Here is a 21106-nt window from a genome sequence, read left to right on the forward strand (position 1 = left end):
GGGAGGGGGCCAGGTGATTTTTCCAGTTGTGGAGTCATTTTCAGGCATTTCAGGGGACAGGAAAGATAATTCAGGGACTCTTTCAGGTACAAGCAGATCCTGTGTGTCTGAGCAGGAGCTGGAAGTTAATGAACTTCTGCACCACTGTAAGTGCAGGGCAGAGGCAGACCTGTTTTCCACATGGGTGGCCCAAGTATGGCCCCTGGGCCACCAGCCTGTCATTGGGAGCTTATTAGAAATGCAGAGTCTGTGAGAGGCCAGGCAGGAGGACCCCTTGAGCTCAGGAGTTCAAGACCAGCCCCAGCAGGAGTGAGACCCCACCCCTCTGTCTCTGCTAAAAATAGAAAACTGAGCTGAGAGTGGTGGCGGGGACCTGTAGTCCCAGCTACCTGGGAGGCTGAGTCAGGAGGATCGCTTGAGCCCAGCAATTTGAGCTTGCTGTGAACTATGATGATGCCAGGGGACTCTAGGCAGGGTAACAGAGCAAGACTCCGTCTCAAAAAACAAAACAAAACAAAACAAAAAATGAGGATAATTCCTTCTGCTCCAGTCACACACACCTGTGCACACATGTGCACGCATACACATACACACACACACACCCTTCCCTTCCTGAAGGCACAGATCATTAATTCAACAGAGAAAAAACCCAGGCTTGGGAATAGAAGATAGCCAGATAACAGAGGAACCACACACAGACTCACTCCTAAGTGGTGGACACTAGTTTATGTTTGATGTTGAGTGATGTCATATGTAACAGCCAAGTATTATCAATCCTCTAAGGTAAGGTCCTTATAGCTCAGAAAACTCAGCTATAGGTATGCAAAACTTGTTAGCCTAACTAACCGAACTGTATTTTTTTTTTTTTTTTGAGACAGAGCCTCAAGCTATCCCCTGGGTAGAGTGCCATGGCATCACAGCTCACAGCAACCTCCAACTCCTGGGCTCAAGCGAGTCTCCTGCCTCAGCCTCCCAAGTAGCTGGGACCACAGGCACCCACCACAATGCCTGGCCATTTTTTGGTTGTGCCGCCATCATTGTTGCTTGGTGGGCCCGGGCTGGGGATTCGAACCCGCCACCTTAGATGTATGTGGCTGGCGCCTTAGCCGCTTGAGCCACAGGCGCCGAGCCACTGTATTTTTTAAGATGACAGATGAGTCCCATGCGTCAGCCATCTCAGTCTCTGTGACACAGAAAGGTTGGTGAGATTTATCTAGGCTGGTTAAAGCTTCTCACAGGCTCAAATGAGTTCCAAACATAGTTGCAGTTGGTACATTTTGTTATTGTACAATTGTGTACACAATTTGAAAGAATAGAATAGTTCTCCCAATTCCATTTTGAGTAACTAGTTTGTTACTGAGATTTGTGTTCATGAAGTGGTCACTGGAATTCTAGCACCTGAGTGATCCCAGCAAGAGCTCCTTGGAGCAACCACAGCCACAGGGCTCTGTTACACAGTCCAGGGCAACAGCACTGGCCCTGCCCACCCCACCTTGCTGGTGGAGGCTCTGGAGCTAAGGGACAGCCAGAGCCAGTCCAGGGCCCAGTTTTTTTTTTTGAGACATGAGTCTCATTCTGGCTACAATGCCATGGCCTCAGCCTAGCTCACAGCAATCTCAGACTCCTGAGCTCAAGCTATCCTCCTACATCACCTGCCACAATGCCCCGCTAGTTTTTTTACTTTTAGTAGAGACAAGGTGTTGCCCTTGCTCAGCCTAGTCTCAAACTTCTGAGCTCAAGGGATCCACCCACCCTGGGCTCCCAGAGTGCTAGGATTACAGGTGTGCACCACCGCGCCCAGCCCAGGGCCCACTCTGGCAAACAAGACTGGGCATTTTTTTCCCCCTGACTCTGGTCTCAAGTAGCAATGTGGTAGAAGGAGAGCAATTGACCTTTAAACAGTTAGTTGCCATCTGGGGAAGCACAAGGAAACAGAGGCTCAGAAGGAGGTCACACTAACCCCAGAACACACATAAACACAATTCACCTTGATCAGTGTTGCTAGAGGTGGATGGAGATGGGTCCCAAAATCTCATTCCTACCAGCACCTGCCACTTCCCAGGAAGTCATCACCAACTCTGTGACTATGGGCAAGTCATTGAACCTCTTTGGTCTTAACTCATCACCTTTGACACAAGGATTATCTATCTATCTAGGCTATTTTAAAAAACAGTCAAAAGAATGTATATGAAAATGTTTCAAAACTAGTATAAGAGAGAGATCTCTACAGGGAGTCTCTCTGAACCTATTCTGGTTCAGGGGGCTGACTAATTTTTTTTTTTAAGAGCTATCTTATAGATATGAATTTCTTATAGGTTCTGAAGTCGGTGTTTAATAAATGGGGACAACTGTACTCTTCTTGCATGGACTTTGTGAAATTGCTGGTGCTGTACAGGACAGGCTCAGTCCATGGCAGCTGCAATGGTGCTTCTTTCCTGCTGCTGCCTGTGAGTGGCCCTGACCCACCCTCCTCCCTGGGAGAGGCTGGGGTTGGGGAAGGTTGGGGTGGTGGGAGGAGGGGCCAATCAGCTTAGTTCCTCCCCTTCCCCCTTGGCTGCAGTGATTGGTTCAATGACGATAGGGCTGTGACCCAGTCCAGGACAAGAAAGCATACCCCCGGGTCTTGCTGGACCCACTGGGGAACAGAAACACATTCCTGTGAGGTCACTCAGATGTCGGGATATAAGCCTGGATTAGAAGAAAATGAGGCCAACACAATGGAAGAAAAATTCAAGCGATGGAGAGAGTCAGACAATTAAATTAGGCATAATGGCAGTTTAAGACAAAACGTGATATAAAACATAACTTCACTGTTAATTTTTTCCCCTGGATTCAAGCAAGTATGAACCCCTATTGGACGTTTTAGTAAGTCAATAAATCCATCCCTTCCCCTTTCCCCCCTAGTTTGAATTGAGTTTCTGCCATTTGTAATGAAAAGCTCTGATTAACGTAGTTGGGGAAGAGCCCCAAACTCAAGGAGGTCCTTTACTTTTCGTCTGCAACAATCCCCATAGCAATGGCTCACCCTGCGTCCGAACTCTTCCCCTTGCCTCACTTCCCGAGGATAGCCGTCAATCAGGAAGCCCCTGGTGTCACCGAGGCTGGCCACCATGGCCTCCTTCAGGAGCTCCAAAACGATGCCCTGGAGCAAAGAGAGAGTGGTCAGGCCCTGAACTCTTCCACAGCACAACACTAGAAGTACACGGAGGGAGGGGGCCCAGTGAGACTAACAGCAGACAGCAACACACCATATTCCATCCACCTCCTCCCCTGAGCCCCTTCCCCATATTTTAATGTCTATGCAATTGTCAGATATCTTATCAGTGCTGGGTTTCAGTGTGTTAGGGTTTGTTTTTCTTGTATATTCTTACTAGTATATACTAGTATACTACTTGTACATTTTACTGAGGCATTTTAAAATAATAATACCTTAGGTTAGATGAAATATAACAGCCATATTTCATAGGCTAGCACTCCAAGAATTAGCCATAAAGGCAATTTAAAATCAGACAAAACATGGAATAAAATGTATTTCACTGTTAATTTTTCCCAGTAATTATTTATTAAAATTTGACACCCTCTGACTTGGGAAGACCTTGGGTAGATGTGAAGTAGCATTTTCTACCAATGTGCCTTGTCTGTTGAAATTTTGATTCAGCCAGGGTTTATGGAAAATGAGTGAAGAGAGATACATGAAGTTGGGGAATGGGTGTAGGAAAAATGCAGTCAGCTGCCCAAATGGAAGAAATCCTTGTTGTTTGGCTTCCTGGCTTTTGGCAGGGGTTCAGGGAACACAGCCGTCACAAACATGGCCACAATCTAACCCTCCATCACCATCAATTTGCTCCTTGTGAAGTTTATATTCTAATAAGGAAGGCGGGGACTAGATGGACAAATATATAATAGACTCAGGAGTCAGCTAGAGATAACTGATGGCCCCAAATTAAACCAAGGTGAAGAGATCCTGAATGCTGGGAGTGCTATTTTAGATAGGGTGGTGAGGGAAGGCCTTTTTGATAAAGTGTGACATTTATTTATTTGTTTTATTTTTTGAGACAGAGTCTCACTATGTTGCCCCTGGTAGAGTGCCGGGTGGTCAGAGCTCACAGCAACCTCCAACTCTTGGGCTTGAGTGATTTTCTTGCCTCAGCCTCCTGAGTAGCTGGGACTACAGGTGCCATCACAATGCCCAGCTATTCTTTGTTGCAGTTGTCATTGTTGTTGAGCAGGCCCGGGCTGGGTTTGACCCTGCCAGCTCCGGGGTATGTGGCTAGTGCCCTAGCTGCTGAGCTGCAGGTGCTGAGCCAAAGTGTGCCATTTAAGTGGAAAGCTGGATGAAGATAAGGAGCAAATGATACGATTATATGCAGGAAGAGGACTCAGGCTAAAGGAAATAGCAAGTGCCAGGCCCTGAGGCAGAACAGGGCCTGAGTCCTGAGAGGAACAGCAGGAGGCCAGTGGCTGGTGGGAGCCATGAGGTGTGAGGTGGCAATAACGTGGAAGGAAGCTGAAGGCAGAGCTATGGGAGGGTTCTGGATTTCACTCCGAGTGCGGGGGGGGGGGAGCCTTTGTAAGGTTCTGATGAAGGGATAATGCAGTTCAGCAAACTTTTACAGGAATCGCTTTGGCTTCCTGGGAAGAGGAAACTACGGGCACAAAGAGCGGGAGCAGGAGGCCGGTGGGGAGGCCACTGCAAGGGTCTGTTTTTCTCTCATGAGGACTGTTCCAGCTTCCAGGTGGGAAACTGACTACAGCTGGCTAGAGAGGAAGCAGAAAGCTCTGATAGCTATTAGGGGTTGCATCATATAAGCCCTAACTACAGAGCCGGGCAGAGGACCCAGTGGGCAGGAATGAATTTTTTTTTTTGAGACAGTCTCTGTCATCCTGGGTGTGCTATGGCATCAGAGCTCACAGCAAGCTCAAACTTTGGGGTTTAAGTTATCCTCTTAACTCAGCCTCCTCAGTAGCTGGGACGATAGGCACCTGGCACAATGGCCCACTAGTTTTTCTATTATTAGAGACAAGGTCTCATTCTTGCTTAGGCTGGTCTCGAAGTCCTGAGCTTAAGCAGTCTACCCGCCTCGGCCTCCCAGAGTGCTAGGATTACATGCATGAGCCACCATGCCCAGCTGGAATGAATACGTGTTGATACCCATAGCATCTAGCTTCTCAGAGATGGATGATAAAAAAAAATATTAAAAAATGATATTCTTTACTTATATTGCACGAGGAAGACACCAAATTTCAAGCTAATGCTGCCATACCTCCTAGAAGTGGACCGAGACATTATTTTCTGTTTTCTGTGGGTTTCTAATTCTAGGCTCTCCTGCACCACATTCACCTCTATCTTGAAGATTTTTAAACTTTAAAGTGGGAATGAATTTATCAAGGGAAATGTGAAATAGGCTAACACGTGAGGGGCTGCCAGAGCAACCGGACAGGAGACTGGGCCTGCACCACGGGGTCGGGCAGACAGGCTGCCTGCTGTGGGCCTGCCCGCCCTGGGCTGTTGCCTCGGAGAGAAAGAAAATGCAGCTCTCGTCCCTTCGGTTCCCTTTGTTCCAGCAGCTCAAGAGTGCACTGTCCCAAATATCTCCCCAGACAGGGAATGCAGGGCGGAGGGCAGGCACGTTGCTTACTGAGGGTACCAGGTCTCCACGCTCCATGATGTCTCGGATCAATTTGCTTCTTTCAGATTCTGACGCCAGTTCATGACGCAGGAGCTCGCCAGTCGAGAGATGCGTAAATCCATATTTTTCCACCAGCTTTTCACACTGTGTGCCTTTGCCAGAGCCAGGGCCACCTTGAAAAGAAGGCATGTATCAGACAAGCATCCCAGGACTGGTGCCTTGTTTTGGACTGCAGTCGCCACGGAGAGCAAGCCTCAGCACTGCATGGACCAGGTCGGTCCTGAGAACTGAGGCGACACCAAAGCTCTCTGCCTCCTGGGAGCTGTGCTGGGCGTGATGGAGACTTACTATCCGTGGTGGGGCTGTGGGGTGGTGGGGGTGTTACAGAGAGACAGTTACTGGTCTAGACCACTTGTAACTAGTGGTTACAAGCAGTTAATGGAGGAGGCTGCCACAGGAGCTTGCGCCTCCCTTTCCATCAGAGAGCCGAGTCAGAGAAGTTTCCTGGGGAACCTGCTTACCAGCAAAGCACTGAGGGCCTGGTACCTAGCGCACACCAAGCGTTAGCTGTTAAGTTACAAGAGAAATTGTTTTATTTTCAAATAACCACAAAGTTACAAAACAGTTGTGAGTAGACTGCAAAGAACTTTCTGAAACATTTGGGAATAAAGTTGCTAATTGTCAAGTCTCTTCGGTCCATAACAGGTCCATAACATTCAGGAGTCTTTTCCTACAAACATGGAAACAAACCTGTCCTCCTTCACCGCCATTCAAAGCCCAACTGAATTGTCCCACTGGAGCCAGTATTGTTCTCTTACAGCCTGTGGAGCAAGTTCAAGTTCAGAATCACCCATGGCCTTCAGTTGTCTTGTCCTCTGGTCTCCTTCAGCAGGGAACTATTCCTTTGGGTTTCCTTGGCACTTTTGAAGATTCTAGATTGTTATTTTGTAGAATGACCTTCAATATGATTTTTTCTTTTTTTTTCCTAGTCATTGTTATTAACTGCCATACCCCTTTAATGAATGTAACATTTTTTACTTTCTTTTGCCTTCCAAGGTCAACCAGTTACTAAGTCAGAGGCTTCTACATCTGACAGTAACAAAAGCTAACTTTTGCCAAGTGCTTATCACACACCTCACTGTTCTAAGTGGTCTATGTGTATTGATTTAAAATAACTTTAGGAGACAGGCACTACTACTGTCCCCGTTTTGCAGATGGGGAGCAGAGGCACAGAGATGTTATCTCCATTGCCTTAGGCTACCTGGCTAGTAAGTAGCAAGAAGCCCAGGCTCTGGGTCTCGGAGATACTCTCTCTTCTCTTCCCCTCTGTGGCCAGATCATGTCCACATGCCTGGCGTGTGGAATGGGTGAGGCTGAGAGGATGATGTGGCCAAAAGATAGGTCACTCCCCAGCCCCATAGGATTCAGTGGCTCTCCATGCCCCACAGACTAAAACCCAAACGCCTTACAGTGGGATTTCAACTGTCCAGAACCTAGTCCCATGTAATTCTCCAGCGACTTTATTTTTAGCCCCCCCCATCACCTCCCTGTCCACTACATGCAGCTCCTTCAGCAGCACAGATGCCCACAAGGCCCTTCTCTGTCCTGGCCTTCAAAGGCCCTTCCTTCCTCCTCTTTTCTTTCTCCCCTGCCCAGTTTTATGGAGATATAATCAGTAAAATTTATGAATTTAAGGTGTAAAGCAGGGGTGTCTAACTTTTTTTTCTTCATTTTGGAAGAGGAAGAGTTCTCCTGGGCCACCCAGTAAATACAGAAACACCAATCAAAGCTGATGAGCAAAAATGAAAGGGTCCATGCATAATTTTCACGGTATCTGACAGCACAGATAAACAAAATAGGACTCAAAAAGTCTGCGTGCGGCCAGTGCGGGGCATAGATATTGTGAAACGGTTACCACGGTCAAGGTGGTTAACATGTCCATCACCTCACAGTTACCTCTGTGTGTGTGTGGATATCTAAGATTTATTCTCTCAGCCAATTCCAAGTATACAACACAGTATTGTTAAGTAATAGTCCTCATGCTACACATAGGTCTGTAGATCACATTCATTTTTTTTTTTTTTTTTTTTTGAGACAGAGTCTCACTTTGTCACCCTGGGTCGAGTGCCGTGGCATCATCATAGCTCACAGCAACCCCAAACCCCTGGGCTCAAGCAATCCTCTTGCCTCACTCAGCCTCCTGAGTAACTGGGACTCCAGACGCTTGCCATGAAGCCCAGCTAGTTTTCCTGTTTTTAGTAGAGACAGGGTCTCACTCTTGCTCAGGCTGGTCTGGAACTCCTGAGCTCAATCAATGCACCCACCTTGACTTCCCAGAGTGCCTGAGCCACTGTACCCGGCCACATTCATCTTATAACTAAAAGTTTGCACCCTTGGTCAACATCTCCCCATCCTCCCCACCACCCCAGTCCCCCAGCCACAACCATTCTACTCTCTGCTTCTATGAATTAGCCCTTTTAAGGTCCCACACACGAGGGGGATCACGTGGGATTTGCCTTTCTGTGTCTGCCTTATTTCAATTAATGCGTATCCTCCAGGTTCCTCCACGTAGTTGCAAATGGCAGGTTTCTGTGGCTGGCTAATTTTCCATTTTCCAGCACATTTTCTTTACCCATTCATCCTCTTTTTAAACTATCAAGGGCCCCCTTACCCCATAGGCCCAGGTCAGATGCTTCCCCTTCTGGTAGGAACTGGACCTCTCGGCCTCAGCTTTGTTGGAGCAAAGGGGTGTAAACAGCACTTGGGTGGCTCTGCCGTCTGCCCTGGAGGCTTGTCTGGGTGTCCTCAGCCCCTCAAAGAATACCTCACACATAGCAAGTGCTTCACAGAAGCCTGATAAATAAAAGTTTTCCTGTTTAAAGGGAGTCTTTAATATTAAAATGCAGAAACATACTGAGATTTTGGTATGGTAATGAAAATTTACAACTTGTTCTGAAATTTTCCTGGTTTGCCTGTCCTTGCACTCAAAACTCCTTTCTTGGCACACTTGGCCTCTTCCCACGTAAGGAGTAACATCAGTGCTTGTCCCTCCTTAGTAGAAGGGCCTCTCACTCCCCCTTCTTTGCCTTGGCAAGACATCCAGGGAAGGTCTGCATTTTCTATCTCCTGCTCATCCCGACAGCTGCTCTGAGCCAAGTGGGGAGGGGTCAGGCCCTTCACAGGACTGTCATGGATGGGCTGCATGTAACAGGAAAACAGCAATTATAGAGGCTCCCCAAAAATGATACAGGCCACTCGAAGGGGCAGCCTGTGGCCAACTAATGCTGGGTTTGCTTCAAGCACCAGGGCTCCTGTCTCCTGATAAACTAGGGACGGAGAGTATGGCGAGGAGAGAAGGCCCCCTGGGGGAAGAACTGCTTCCCGAAAGAGACTAAGGGGAGAAAGCGTCTGACTGAGCTCCTTCAGAGGCCACCGGGGCTTTGGGGGCCGGATTTCCCTAGAATCTCTTTTCCTGGAATGGCTGGCAGCCAGTCATGCGGAAAAGATAACTGCAGACTTAGCTTACCGGGTAAAAATGCTGTCTTCCAATTATTTTCTTCCTTCAGCATCCTACTAATATGACTATTATAGTTTTTGTTCTCCTAAAATGTTATTTAATAAATCCTGACACAAAGGCAATTAAAAATCTTCAGCTTGAATTAACAACAGCTGTGTGTTAAAGCCGCAGCCGCTGCCCCAGTTAGAAACCTTTCCCGGGAGCAACAGCTGCAAATTCTTAGCATTCTCTGGCCAAATGTGGCAGGCACTGTGGAATTTTAAGTAACCTACACAATGGCTTGGTTCTTCCCTTGGCTCCAAACTAAAGAACAAAGTGATTTTATCACTGCAGTGAAAGCTGCAGAAACGGCTGGTGGAAACATGAATTTTCATTTAACTGTCACTGACATGTCTTTGAGGTCTCAACTTATGACTTTTAAATACAAAACAATGGGGCCTTGATATCCCTCCAGGATAATTCGCTACATAGAAAAAAACTCTTTTGAGGCGCCACATCTCAGAACGAGTGGGCTGTGTTCTCGGTGCCAAGATGACTGATGGCAGACAGGAGCTGTCACACTGTCATCCTGGCTCAGTCTCAACCAAACCCCTGAACAAACCCATACCCAATCCCATGTGCTGTGTTTCACAAAGAGAGCTGGGATATGAGATTTCATTTTGATAAGGGTCTGTCAATACTTCCAAAAAGGAACAAAAAAAATCCACCTTTATTCTCAAGCTCAGATGTAGTTGACAGAATTTTCCCTCTGAGACCAAAGACGCTATATTGGGAAAATTGTAAATACTGTGAATATCGTGTACCCACGGTCCTGACGGCGCTGCCTTGGAAGGAGACTGCGGGGCAATTGTGACCCAGACAGACTAAGTCTGCATGCTCTCAGCACCTGTCGTTCTATGAGATAGAACTGAAGTCTACATCACCTCAGCATGTCCACCTGGCCATCTCTTTCACTTTGCTTTTTCTTAACGGAAGCAATCTTCTCTTATGACACACCTCCTGCATTCACTAGCTGGGCTTTTCAAGAGAAGGCCCTGTCTCTTAAACAACTGTTGCAGGCACTTAGCCTCAGGACAGAAAAAGAATGAAATGGCAAAGCTGGGCCAGGCATGGTGGCTCACACACATTCCTAGCACTCTGGGAGGCCGAGGCAAGTGGATTGCTTGAGCTCAGAAGTTTCAGACCAGCCTGAGCAAGAGTGAGACCCCATCTCTACTAAAAATAGAAAAACTAGCCAGGTATTATGGCACATAACTGTAGTCCCAGCTTCCGATATCCATTTGCTTGAAATACTGTTTTCCATCCCTTAACTCTGAGTCTTGATTTGTCCTTCAAGGCTAGGTGTGTCTCCTGGAGACAGCATATGGATGGCTTGTGCTTTTTTAATCCAATCAGCCAGTCTGTGCCTCTTCAGTGGTGAGTTCAGTCCATTGACATTTATTGAGAGAAATGATAAGTGTGGTGGAGTTCTATTCATCTTATTTTGTGAAAGTCTGTTATGTCGTTTTATCCTTTGCGCCACTGTCCAAGCTAACTTTTGACCTTTATCTTCTGGGTGTTTACTTTGCTGGTGGTCCACTGTGGTGGTCGGTGTTGGGAATAGGTCTAAGTATTTTCCGTAGAGCTGGTCTTGTTGTAGTGAATTTCCTCAGTTCTTTTGTATCTGCAAAGATTTGATTTCTCCATCAATTTTGAAGCTTAGTTAAGCAGGATACAGAATTCTGGGCTGAAAATTCTTTTGCTTAAGAATGTTGAAGGTGGATGACCATACTCTTCTGGCTTGGAAAGTTTTGGTTGAAAAGTCTGCTGTCAGGCGGTGCCTGTGGCTCAGTAGGTAGGGCGCCAGCTCCATATACTGAGGGTGGTGGGTTTGAACCCAGTCCCAGCCAAACTGCAACAAAAAATAGCCAGGTGTTGTGGCAGGTGCCTGTAGTCCCAGCTACTTGGGAGGCTGAGGCAAGAGAATCATTGGCACTTACTCCTGGCTGCTTGCAGAAGTTTTTTTTTTTTTTTTTTTTTTGAGACAGAGTCTCACTATGTTACTCTTGGTAGAGTGCTGTGGCATCACACCTCACAAAAACCTTCAAATCTTGGTCTTAAGTGATTCTCTTGCCTCCCAAGTAGGTGGGACTACAGGTGCCTCTCACAATGCCTGGCTATTTTATTTTATTTTATTTTTTTTGTAGTTGTTATTGTTGTTTTGCAGGCCTGGGCCGGGTTCAAACCCACCAGCCCTGGTGCATGGGCTGGTGCCCTAGCTGTTGAGGTACAGGCGCTGAGCCGCAGAAGTTTTTCCTTCATCTTGACTTTGGATAGGTTCATTACAATGTGTCTTGGAGAGGCTCTGAGTTGAGATGATATGAGGTTCAATAGCCATCTGAAAGAAGTGTGTTGGGATTTTTAGTAAAACTTGGAAAGTTTTCATTTATGATAGTCTCCAGTAGGGTTTCCATTCCTTTGGGACAATTTTCTTCCCCTTCAGAAATCCCTATTATTCCTATGTTTGACACTTCATGGAGACTCATCGTTCTCTAAGTGCCTGTTTTGATTTCTCTCTTCTTCAGCCTCTTTAACTACCTGGATTAACTCGAAAACTTTATCCTCTAGCTCTGATGTTCTTTTTTCTCCATGGTCAAACCTATTTTTGATACTTTCTATTGCATCTTTACATTCTCTGATTGTCTCCTTCATTTCCATAAGCTCCACCATATTCTTTCTATGTTCTATATAGCTCTTGCCTGACTTTTGGTTGTGTCTTTACATTTTCTCATCCATTCCTTTTATTGCCTTTATCATCCATATTTTGAATTCCCTTTCTGTCGAGTCCATTAATTCTTCATAGGTGGAGTCTTCTGCAGTAGCTGCCTCATGGTCCCTTGGGGGAATTCCTCTGTTTTGGATGGCTGAATTTTTCTGTTGGTTCCTCCTCATGTGTTCTTTCTTCTTGTTCACCTTGTTCTCCTTTTTCCTTCTCACTGCCTCCTTTGTTTTAAACAGAAGTCCTTGCTCTTGATGACAGTATGTTGCAACATGTCACTGGGACACCAGGTGGTGCTGTGGGTTTTTTAGGACATGGAGAGCACAGCCAGCAGCCTTTATAATCCTTACTCCAAACTTAGTTGCCTTCAAGAATCACCTGATTGTTTCCTTAGCATTTGGATCCTGCCTAGTTGGGATCTTAAAGCTCACAGTGCCCCCTGACTCCAGTTCCCATGGAATGTGGGAGTCCATCAACCTATCTCAAGAGTAGAGTTCTGATCTCAGCAAATGGAATTAAGATGGCCATGCTTTAGGCCCCTGCTAAGACCTTCCCACAATGGCAGCCCCCTGGCCACCAAGACCTTCTCAAGTATGGCTGTCTCACTAGCTGCCAAACCTATGGCAAATTCACTCCAACTAGCATTCAAATCTGGTTGCTGTATACTGTTTGAGTCCACCCACTCTTCCAAGCTTTCCACTCAACATTCAGCTTCCCCCAACGACTGCAAACTCCAGAAAGGCTTCCTCCCATCCTGGACCTCCCTGGGGAGGGGGCCAGCTGAGCTGAGCCCTGCCAGTCTCAATCACTTGCCTATTTCATCAGATTTCCACACACTGTATCTAGCTCACCTGAGCTATGACTCTGGGTAAGGTTCCTGCATCAGGTATGGGTGGGATCTCTCTTTTTCTCCAGTTGTTCCAGGAGAATGGAGCTGAATGATCCTTCTGGTCTGCCATCTTGCTCCATCCCCCAAGCCTGGGAATTTATAGTCTAAAAATTCCCCAGGGAAAACATACAAATATCTCAATGAATTTTTTTTTTTTTTTTTGAGACTGAGACTCACTTTGTCACCCTTGGTAGAGTGCTGTGGTATCATAGCTCACAGCAACCTTAAATTCTTGGGCTCAACTGATTCTCTTGCCTCAGCCTCCTGAGTATCTGGGACTACAGGTGCCTGCCACAACACCTGGCCAGTTTTTCTATTTTTAGTAGAGATGGGGTCTTGCTCTTGCTCAGCTGGTCTCCAACTCCTGGGCTCAGGTGATCTGCCTGCCTTGGCCTCCCAGAGTGTTAGGATTACAGGTGGGAACCACCTCACCTGGCCTTCAATTTACTTTTAAGAAAAAAAGATCTGTGCTTGGGTGAATAGAGGGACACAAATGTTGTAAGAGAAGATAAACAAGTTGAGTATCCCTTGTCAGAAATGTTTGGGGCAAGAAGTGTTTTAGATTTAGGATTTTTAAAAAAAATTGGAATATTTACATTATACTTACTGAGCATACTTAATCTGAAAATCTGAAATCCAAACTGCTCCAATGAGTGCTTTCTTTGAGCATTAAGTCAGTTGCTCAAAAAGTTTCTAATTTCAGAGCATTTCAGATTTCAGAGTTTTAGATTAGGGATACTCAACTTGCAGTAAAATGTCAGTGGTAGACTCTAGGTGATGGGTATACAAGTATTCACTGCAAAAGTCTTTCAGCTTTAGTCTGTGTTTGAAATATTTTCATAATAAAAAATGATAATCATTAAAAAAATTCCCTGGGTGATGCTGCTGATTAGCCCAATTTGGAACTTCTAGAGTAGATAATTTAAGCAAGGCAATTTGCTGTGAACTCCCCAACAGTCACTGCAGGAAGTCTTTGTTGATCTTTCTTTTCATATTTACAATGTAATAACACTGAGATAATGGTTTATCAAGAATGAAAAATTGTTATGATGGTTAATAAAAATCTTCATTGCCTTATCAAAAGCAGGGCCATCCTCTTTCTTGCAGATGAGGGGAAGTTTCTGTTTCCTCAGCATCAAGGTTGGGCGCATAGTAGGGGGACGGAGGCCGATTCCACATCAGTGGACTGGGCAGAGACCACACGTTTGAAAAGTCATTGTGGACTATGAGGATGAAAGTCTCTGGTTCACAAAGCTTTTGGCTGATTCTTTATATAACAAGTACCTGATTTATGTGTTTTATTTTCAACAGTTTACTCCTAACTTCGGCTATTTGAGGCAGGTGCCATTTGCAACCCTGTAACTGAAACAGTGCCAAGGTCAAAGCTCTATAGCCTCTCATATGCAATGGGCCTTCCAGACCTTCTTTCCAGAATCAGACAGACCTGTTCAGAAGTGCACCGGACAGTCCTTAGGAATCTGGAGTGGTCACTGGGAGCTGGGCTTTCCTCTTGGCCACCTGCAGGGTTCCCAGGTGACACACACGTGCCCAAGTACATACTGCATGAGACACACTTTCACTAAACACCAAGTCGTGGTTTATTTAAAATTCAAATTTAATTAGAGAACTTGTGTTTTTATTTGTTAAATCTGGCAACCCTATCAGGTCTCACCATTTATTAGCTGGGAGACTTTAGGGACATGCTCTCATCTCTGTTCTGACAATTAACAGTCTATGATTTTGTAATTCATTCAGCCAACACTCTCTACAGCCACAGTGAGACATGTAGAATGTCTCATTAAGACAAGACTCAGAAACTGAGTGCCAAGACACTAGTGCTTCCATGGACAGAAGGCAAAGTAAGTTCAGGGCTGAGGGGAAGGAAACAGCAGGCACCATGGTGGTGGCTCCTCCATGTCCCAGCTCTGATGCTGCTGCACTCCTAGCACCCTAGCCTAAGGTGACCAGGTTTTAACATTGGTAAAGTGGGACACCATTGGGGGGAGTGGGGTCTGGGGGGCGGGGCCTGACAACAACGCAAACTTTGATAAGCAGTTCTTAACAATTATTTGTTATTATTAAAGTTTAACATTATAAAATTAACAAAAATAGTATAAAACTCATATCCTGGCGAAACAGCCACATGGCAGCCGAAAACTGTATTCCCTTCCTGTTCTCTCGTGTTTCCTAGCTTGTCGTGCATTCTTTCCGAAAATGAGGGCTTTTTAAAAATGCTACAGGATGCAAGACAAAAATCAGGACTGTCCCGCCAAAAGCGGGACATCTGGTCACCTTACCATAGCCCCATCTCCATCTTAACTCCATCTCCAAACAGAGACAGGAGCAGAATTGTCAAACTGCTCACGAGAAAATACCCTTAACACACCTGTCCTCTATTTCTACACCCAGAGATCCCCAGGGCCTGTTCCAGACCCAACACAGCAGGCACATTTCTTTTTTCAAACCCATAGACCAGAGCTTTTCAGAAGTGGCCTCAGTCAGGCTCTGCTTGTTCGGGTCTCTGGATTTTTGATATTCCTCATTCTAGAGTGCTCTGCCGCTTCCAAATTCCTCTTAAACATACTAAGCCATCCTTTATTACTACCCTGTAGCCCAGTTCACACTAGGGTTTCAGGCATGTATTAGGTGAATATAATAGGAAATGTATGAACTTAGCCTATTTTCTGCTTTTAAAGAAATAATCCTTCCTCGTGAATGAAATGCATGCTCCTTATTGAAGATGGAGACAATTCAGAAAAGTAAAAGGATATGGAAACTAGTCCCACTCCCCGAAGGCACCTGCCAGATCCACATCCTCTGTTTTGTTTCTTTGTATCTTTCCCCACATGTCAGCTTCGGGTTTGGTGCTCCTTGGCAACCTGTGTGTTCTGATACCTCACCCTCTGTGCTTCTCTTCCCATCTGAAAATAAGCTTCTTGTTCCAAGGTCACTTCTCACACTGCCCTCTACACTTTCTCAGAAAACTTGAATATTTGTGCCTTTAGTCTACTTCGTACAAATACAAAAAAAAGGGGGAGGAATTGCAAGACAGGTAGGGACATTTGTGGTGGAGGCTGGCTGGATCACATCTAAGGGAATGTGTTTTGTGAGGTTTTGTGTTCATTTCTGTGGAAACTGAAAGTCGTGTGCATCGTGACGGGAATATAAAATTGGTACAATGTTTCTGAAGGGCAATTTGGCAAAATAAGTAAAAAGTCTTAAAAGTTTTCACATCTGTGAATTTATCCTAAAGGGAAAAGAAATCACTACTTCAGTTACATAGCTATGCATGAATCTATGAATCAGGAAAAGGGATAAACTGAATAAATTATATAATATAGCACTACAAAACACAGGATGCAGTCATTAAAATGATGTATTGAAAGAAGACAGATACAAAAGAATACATATAATTCCATTAATATAAAGTCAAAAAATGTCTAGGTAACCCTTGCATGGAACAGTGATTTAATTTGCATTTTGCTAAGATGGGGGGGGGGTGTCCAATTAGTGAAATTTCATGAAACTGAACACATATGGCTGTGGATGTCCCTGTTTCAATTGAAGAAAAGAACTGTAAAAAAATGACACAGTATATTCAGATATGCCTCTTTAAAAAATGCCTACCCATAAGACTTTCGTTAAAACAAAAAGTAGGCTTTAAGGTTGCATGACCTCATTCTGATGAAATGTATATTTAAAAAATATACACATAGACAAAAATAAAGAGGATATAAATCAAAATATGAATAGTATTTCTCCCCAGACATTGGGCTAGTGGACTACCACGGCAGCATCTGCGCCATGAGGACATCTTCTTTCTATTGTTTTTGTGAACTCAATCCTGGGGAAGATTAAAAAGCAAACATTTGTGCTGAGTGCAGCTGCTCACACTTATGATGCCAGCAGTTTGGGAGGCTGAGGTGAGAGGATCACCTTGGTGCTAGGAGAGCAAGACTAGGCTGGGCAACACAGTGAGACCCCCATATCCACATGAATGAAAAAAAATTAGCTATGCATGGTGACAGGCACCTGCAGTTCCAGCCTGGGGAACCTGGGGACAGTCACTTTATCTGTGCTCTCATCATCCCCCGTTCCATTCATTTACTTTATATTAAATGTCCACTAAATGTCAAGCATCCTGTTAGGTACTATGGAAACAAACAGAAAAGGAAAAACTTTATAAAAGGGCATGGTTTCTTTCATGAGTTTTAGTTAAAAAGCACCTTTCAATTAACCGGCCACGATGGCCTTAAAGAAAAGGATGGAGGCCAGGCAAAGTGGCTCACGCCTCTAATCCTAGCACTATGGGAGGCCTAGGTGGGTGGATTGCTTGAGCTCAGGAGTTTGAACCAGCATGAGAAAGAGCAAGACCCCATGTCTACTAAAAAAAAAAAATAAATAAAAAAATAAAAAAAAAATAAAAAGCTAGCTAGGCATGGTGGCCCACACCTGTAGTCCCAGCTAATTGGGAAGCTGAGCTATCACACCATGGCACGGTATCCAGGGTGACAAAGTGAGACTCTGACTCAAAGAAAAAAAAAAGAAAAGAAGAGGCTGGGTGTGGTTGCTCATGCCTGTAATCCCAGCACTTTGGGAGGGTGAGGCGGGAGGATGACTTGAGGCCAGGAGTTGGACATCTGCCTGAGCAACATAGTGAGATCCCTGTCTCTATTTAAAAAACAAAAAAATTAGCTGATGTGGTGGTGCACACCTGTAGTCCCAGTTACTCAGGAGGCTGAGGCAAGAGGTTCACTTGAGCCAGGAGTTTAAGGTCGCTGTGAGCTATGATCATGCTGCTGCCCTCATGCTCAAGCCACAAAGGGAGACCATGTCTCAGGAGAAAATGTGGTCAGCGGAAAGGGTTCCCAGGCCAGACTCCAGGAGCCTGCCGGCTGGCCTCGGCCAGATGTTCCAGTGATGAACAATCTCTGCCTTTCTCGGCAGCAGACGTTGGGATGAGAGTCTCAGTGCTCGTGTCCACAGCTCCATCCAGACCAAGCTGAGGACTCCCAGGAAAACAGGCGTGTCTGGGTGCTGGTCTGCCACGCCAGTTTCCATCTACTCTGGACAAGAGTTTGTCCAAGCGGGACATATGTAACTGGAGCCCTGTCACACTGTTCCTTCCACTTCACAGAGGTCACTAGGCTGCTGTTGATGGTGGGTTTGTGGCACTAACACCAGAGCCACTTCCTAGTAACAGCCATTCCCTGAAGCACGGCACAACCATGGGGAACGTCTCTTACAGAGTCAGTGCCCCAGACACGTGTGAGAAAAAAATCACTGGGGCACAGCAACACAAGACACGTTAAATCAAAACAGCTGTGCCCTGTTCCACGCATCTTGTATTGGCTTGACCACCTGATGGCTGGTTTAAATAGGTTTCATGTGCAGCTAAGAAGAAGCTCTGAGACTCTTGGTTCAGAGGAGCCTGGAGCCAGTTGGAAGAGAAAGCCCTGGTGAATACAGGCTCTCTTCTCCTCCTCATGGCTCTCTTTTCCTCAGCAGGCCACAAGTGCGCTGCTATAGTCCAACAGTCTCCCACAGGGCTGAGCTGTAAACAACTGCAGCAAAGTGTCAGCTCCAGGAAACCGCTGCACACAGGCAGTTTAAGCCCAAGGCCTCAGAGACATTCTTGGTTAACTGGCTCTGATTCCAGCCAGCTACGGCTGGTTGTAGGTGAAACACCACTTCACAGCTCAGTCCTTTAGGGAGTGCTTAATTTTAACAAGAAACTGGAGAAAACATGAACTTCCACACCCGCTAAACCTGTCATGGCTCCCCCACCTTGCAGCATCCTTCCCTCAGCCCGATTCACCTCTGATCCCTCCTTTTCTCAGCTTCCCCTCCCTCTCAGTGCTTGTCCCCTGCACTCGCACGCAGTCGTGGGGATGCCAGCCAGCTCTCTCAGAGCTTTTACTAAGAGCAGCGGTACATGTGTTAATTCCTCCTCCTCACATCGACCCTGCGACCTCGGTATTCCGTCCATGTGAGGAGGGGAAACTGAGGAACAGCGGTGTAAGGTCACAGGTGGGAGCTGGCCCTGGAACTCGCACAGTGATGCTCTGGACTAGAACCAGGACCTGTACTGCCTGTCTCTTCACACAAATGGGCCTGAATCGCTCAGAGTTAAAAGAAAACAACCCACCCTTGGCCTCCCTTCCCTTTTTGTGCCCCCCTAACTCTTTTCTTTCTCTCAGAGTCAAGCCTCTTGAAAGCGTGGTCTGCATGCAGCCTTCTTCCCTTACCCACGTCACCATGACCACCGGCTGTGCTCCTCTCTGTTCCATGAGACCTGCTGTCACCAACGTCACCAAACTCAACAGACACTTGTCATTACACTTTCCTGAACCTTCCCCAGACGGAGACTCTGTTCTCCCTTGCTTCAGGGGACACCATTTCCTCTCTACACGCTGCTCTGCTTCTGTTTTTAAGGCTCCACAGCTCAGCTTTCCAGAGGCCTCACTCGGCCTGAGCACCCTGGGTGACATCTCACATGCAAATGGCTTCCCTTGCTGTGGCTATCCTGCTGAACTCCCCATCTGTGTCCACAGCCAGAACCATGGGGGCGGCTCAGGTGATGAGTTAATAGTGCTTCCAAGATTTCCACCTGTGTTACAGGGACCATGAGTGTGAGGTCTCCATTCATTTTACCTGCAAACACTTGTGCCCCCTCCCCTTTTATAAGTAATAATTTGTCCTTCTGGATGATTCTTAATTAACTCAGCCACATCCTTCCTTTGAGAAAATAATTTAAAAGCATAAAAAAAAAAAAAAACCTCTGCTCTGTCATGTGGCGTTCCAAGGACTATTTCATGCCTTTTGAATTTCTTAGTTCTTTGAGCAGAGTAAGGCCTCGGTAAAGGTTTATTAATTTGGTTTGATTAAGTGAAGAAAGCATTGCATTCTAGTTTGATGTTACTTGGAGGCTTTCTTCAGTGAAAAGGTTTCTACCGTTAAGTAGGTTCATTGTCAGCACATGACACCGCGTTTCTCCAGCATTAAAAAGGCATCTCATTGGTTTGTAGATGCACTCCTGGCTCTCTTGGAAAGTAGGCCACTGTCTCCCTTCTTTTACCCTCCCATTCTGAATAGTCTGGACTGTGAACATCCAGATGTCAGACCTGGGAGAGTGTCAAGAGGCTCTAGAGTCTGCTTCCTGCAGGGGAAAAAGCGCTGTGGCGATCTCATGCCTGTGTATGGAGCAAGGACCACACTCCAGCTGGGCCAGGCCACAGGCTGGGACTCAGCTGGAAGCTCATCCTCCAGAGAAACAGAGCCAGTCGGATATCCCTGGATGTACAAGAGGGACCACTGGCAACCGGCTGACTCCATTATGGAGCGCGGAAAGGTCTCCGGGGATGAGTCCTGCCATAGTCCGCGGCATCTGCCAGTGTCCATGGATCATTCTTAGCAGGTCTCTGAACAAGCGAAGGAGGCTTTCAGTGACTCAAGCCTGGAGATGTGCCTTCACTCAGTTGCTAATCAGTCAGTGGGAGAGTGACAGAGCAGGCTGTCTGTGAGCTGGGGAACAGCTCATCCTGAGTCCAAAGGCCTGAGAGCCTGCGGGGTTGCTGGTGTCTACAGGAAAAAGGATGACCCACATCCAGAAGAGAGAGAGAAAATTCATGTTTCCTTGTTCTGTCCAGACCCCCAGTGGATTATATGGTACCCACCCATATTGGTGAGGGTGGGTGTTCCTTACTCAGGCTACTGGTTCAAAAGACATTCTTTTCTGGAACCCCCCCCCCAATCTCCAGGAACAATGCTCTACCAGCGGTCTGGGGATCCCTCACCCTGCTCAAGTTGACCCCTGAGATCAACCCTCACAGCAGCCCTGCTCGCACTGCCCAGCCTTACTTCACAGCCCAGTCTGGTCAGGCGAGTCTAGTCTTGGCTTCTTCAGTTCAACCCCGGGATTTCTGATAACCCTGGAAGTCCAGTTCAGAGGTCAGTCTCCCTGTCAGGGCTACTCTGCCACCTTGAAGGTTTCCTTGCCCTTCCTCCAGCCCTGGCTCTTCCTGTGCTGTTGACCCTCTGAGGTGTGTCCTCCTCTGTCCCTCCCACCCTGCCCCAGGGTCTCCTGGTGCTCCCTCTCTGCCTTCTTTTGACGAGTGCTCAACTTGTCAAAAGAAGCCCTGCCCTGAGGCCTCCTGGTGCTCCCCTCTGGTCCTGCCCCTGGGCCTCCTGGTGCTCCCCTCCTGCCCTGCCCTTGGGCCTCCTGGTGCTCCCCTCTCACCCTGCCCCGGGACCTCCTGGTGCTCCCTCACCCTGCCCCGGGACCTCCTGGTGCTCCGCTCCCACCCTGCCCC

At 46.6% G+C, this 21106-nt stretch overlaps 1 protein-coding gene across 1 annotated transcript in view; it reads right to left on the bottom strand.

Moving 5' to 3' along the window:
• AK5 (adenylate kinase 5) overlaps positions 1–21106 on the bottom strand; it is a 227219-nt gene that overhangs the window by 18609 nt on the left and 187504 nt on the right. Inside the window, exons 11-12 of the mRNA XM_003784217.1 lie at positions 5640–5803; positions 3026–3142 (exon numbers count right to left, since the gene is read on the bottom strand). Coding sequence (XP_003784265.1) covers positions 3026–3142; positions 5640–5803 — 281 coding nt within the window. The remainder of the gene's footprint in view (positions 1–3025; positions 3143–5639; positions 5804–21106) is intronic.

Source organism: Otolemur garnettii, unplaced genomic scaffold (genome assembly GCF_000181295.1).
Source record: "Otolemur garnettii isolate 467f Iridium unplaced genomic scaffold, OtoGar3 scaffold00010, whole genome shotgun sequence".
In the NCBI taxonomy this organism is placed as follows: Eukaryota; Metazoa; Chordata; class Mammalia; order Primates; family Galagidae; genus Otolemur; species Otolemur garnettii.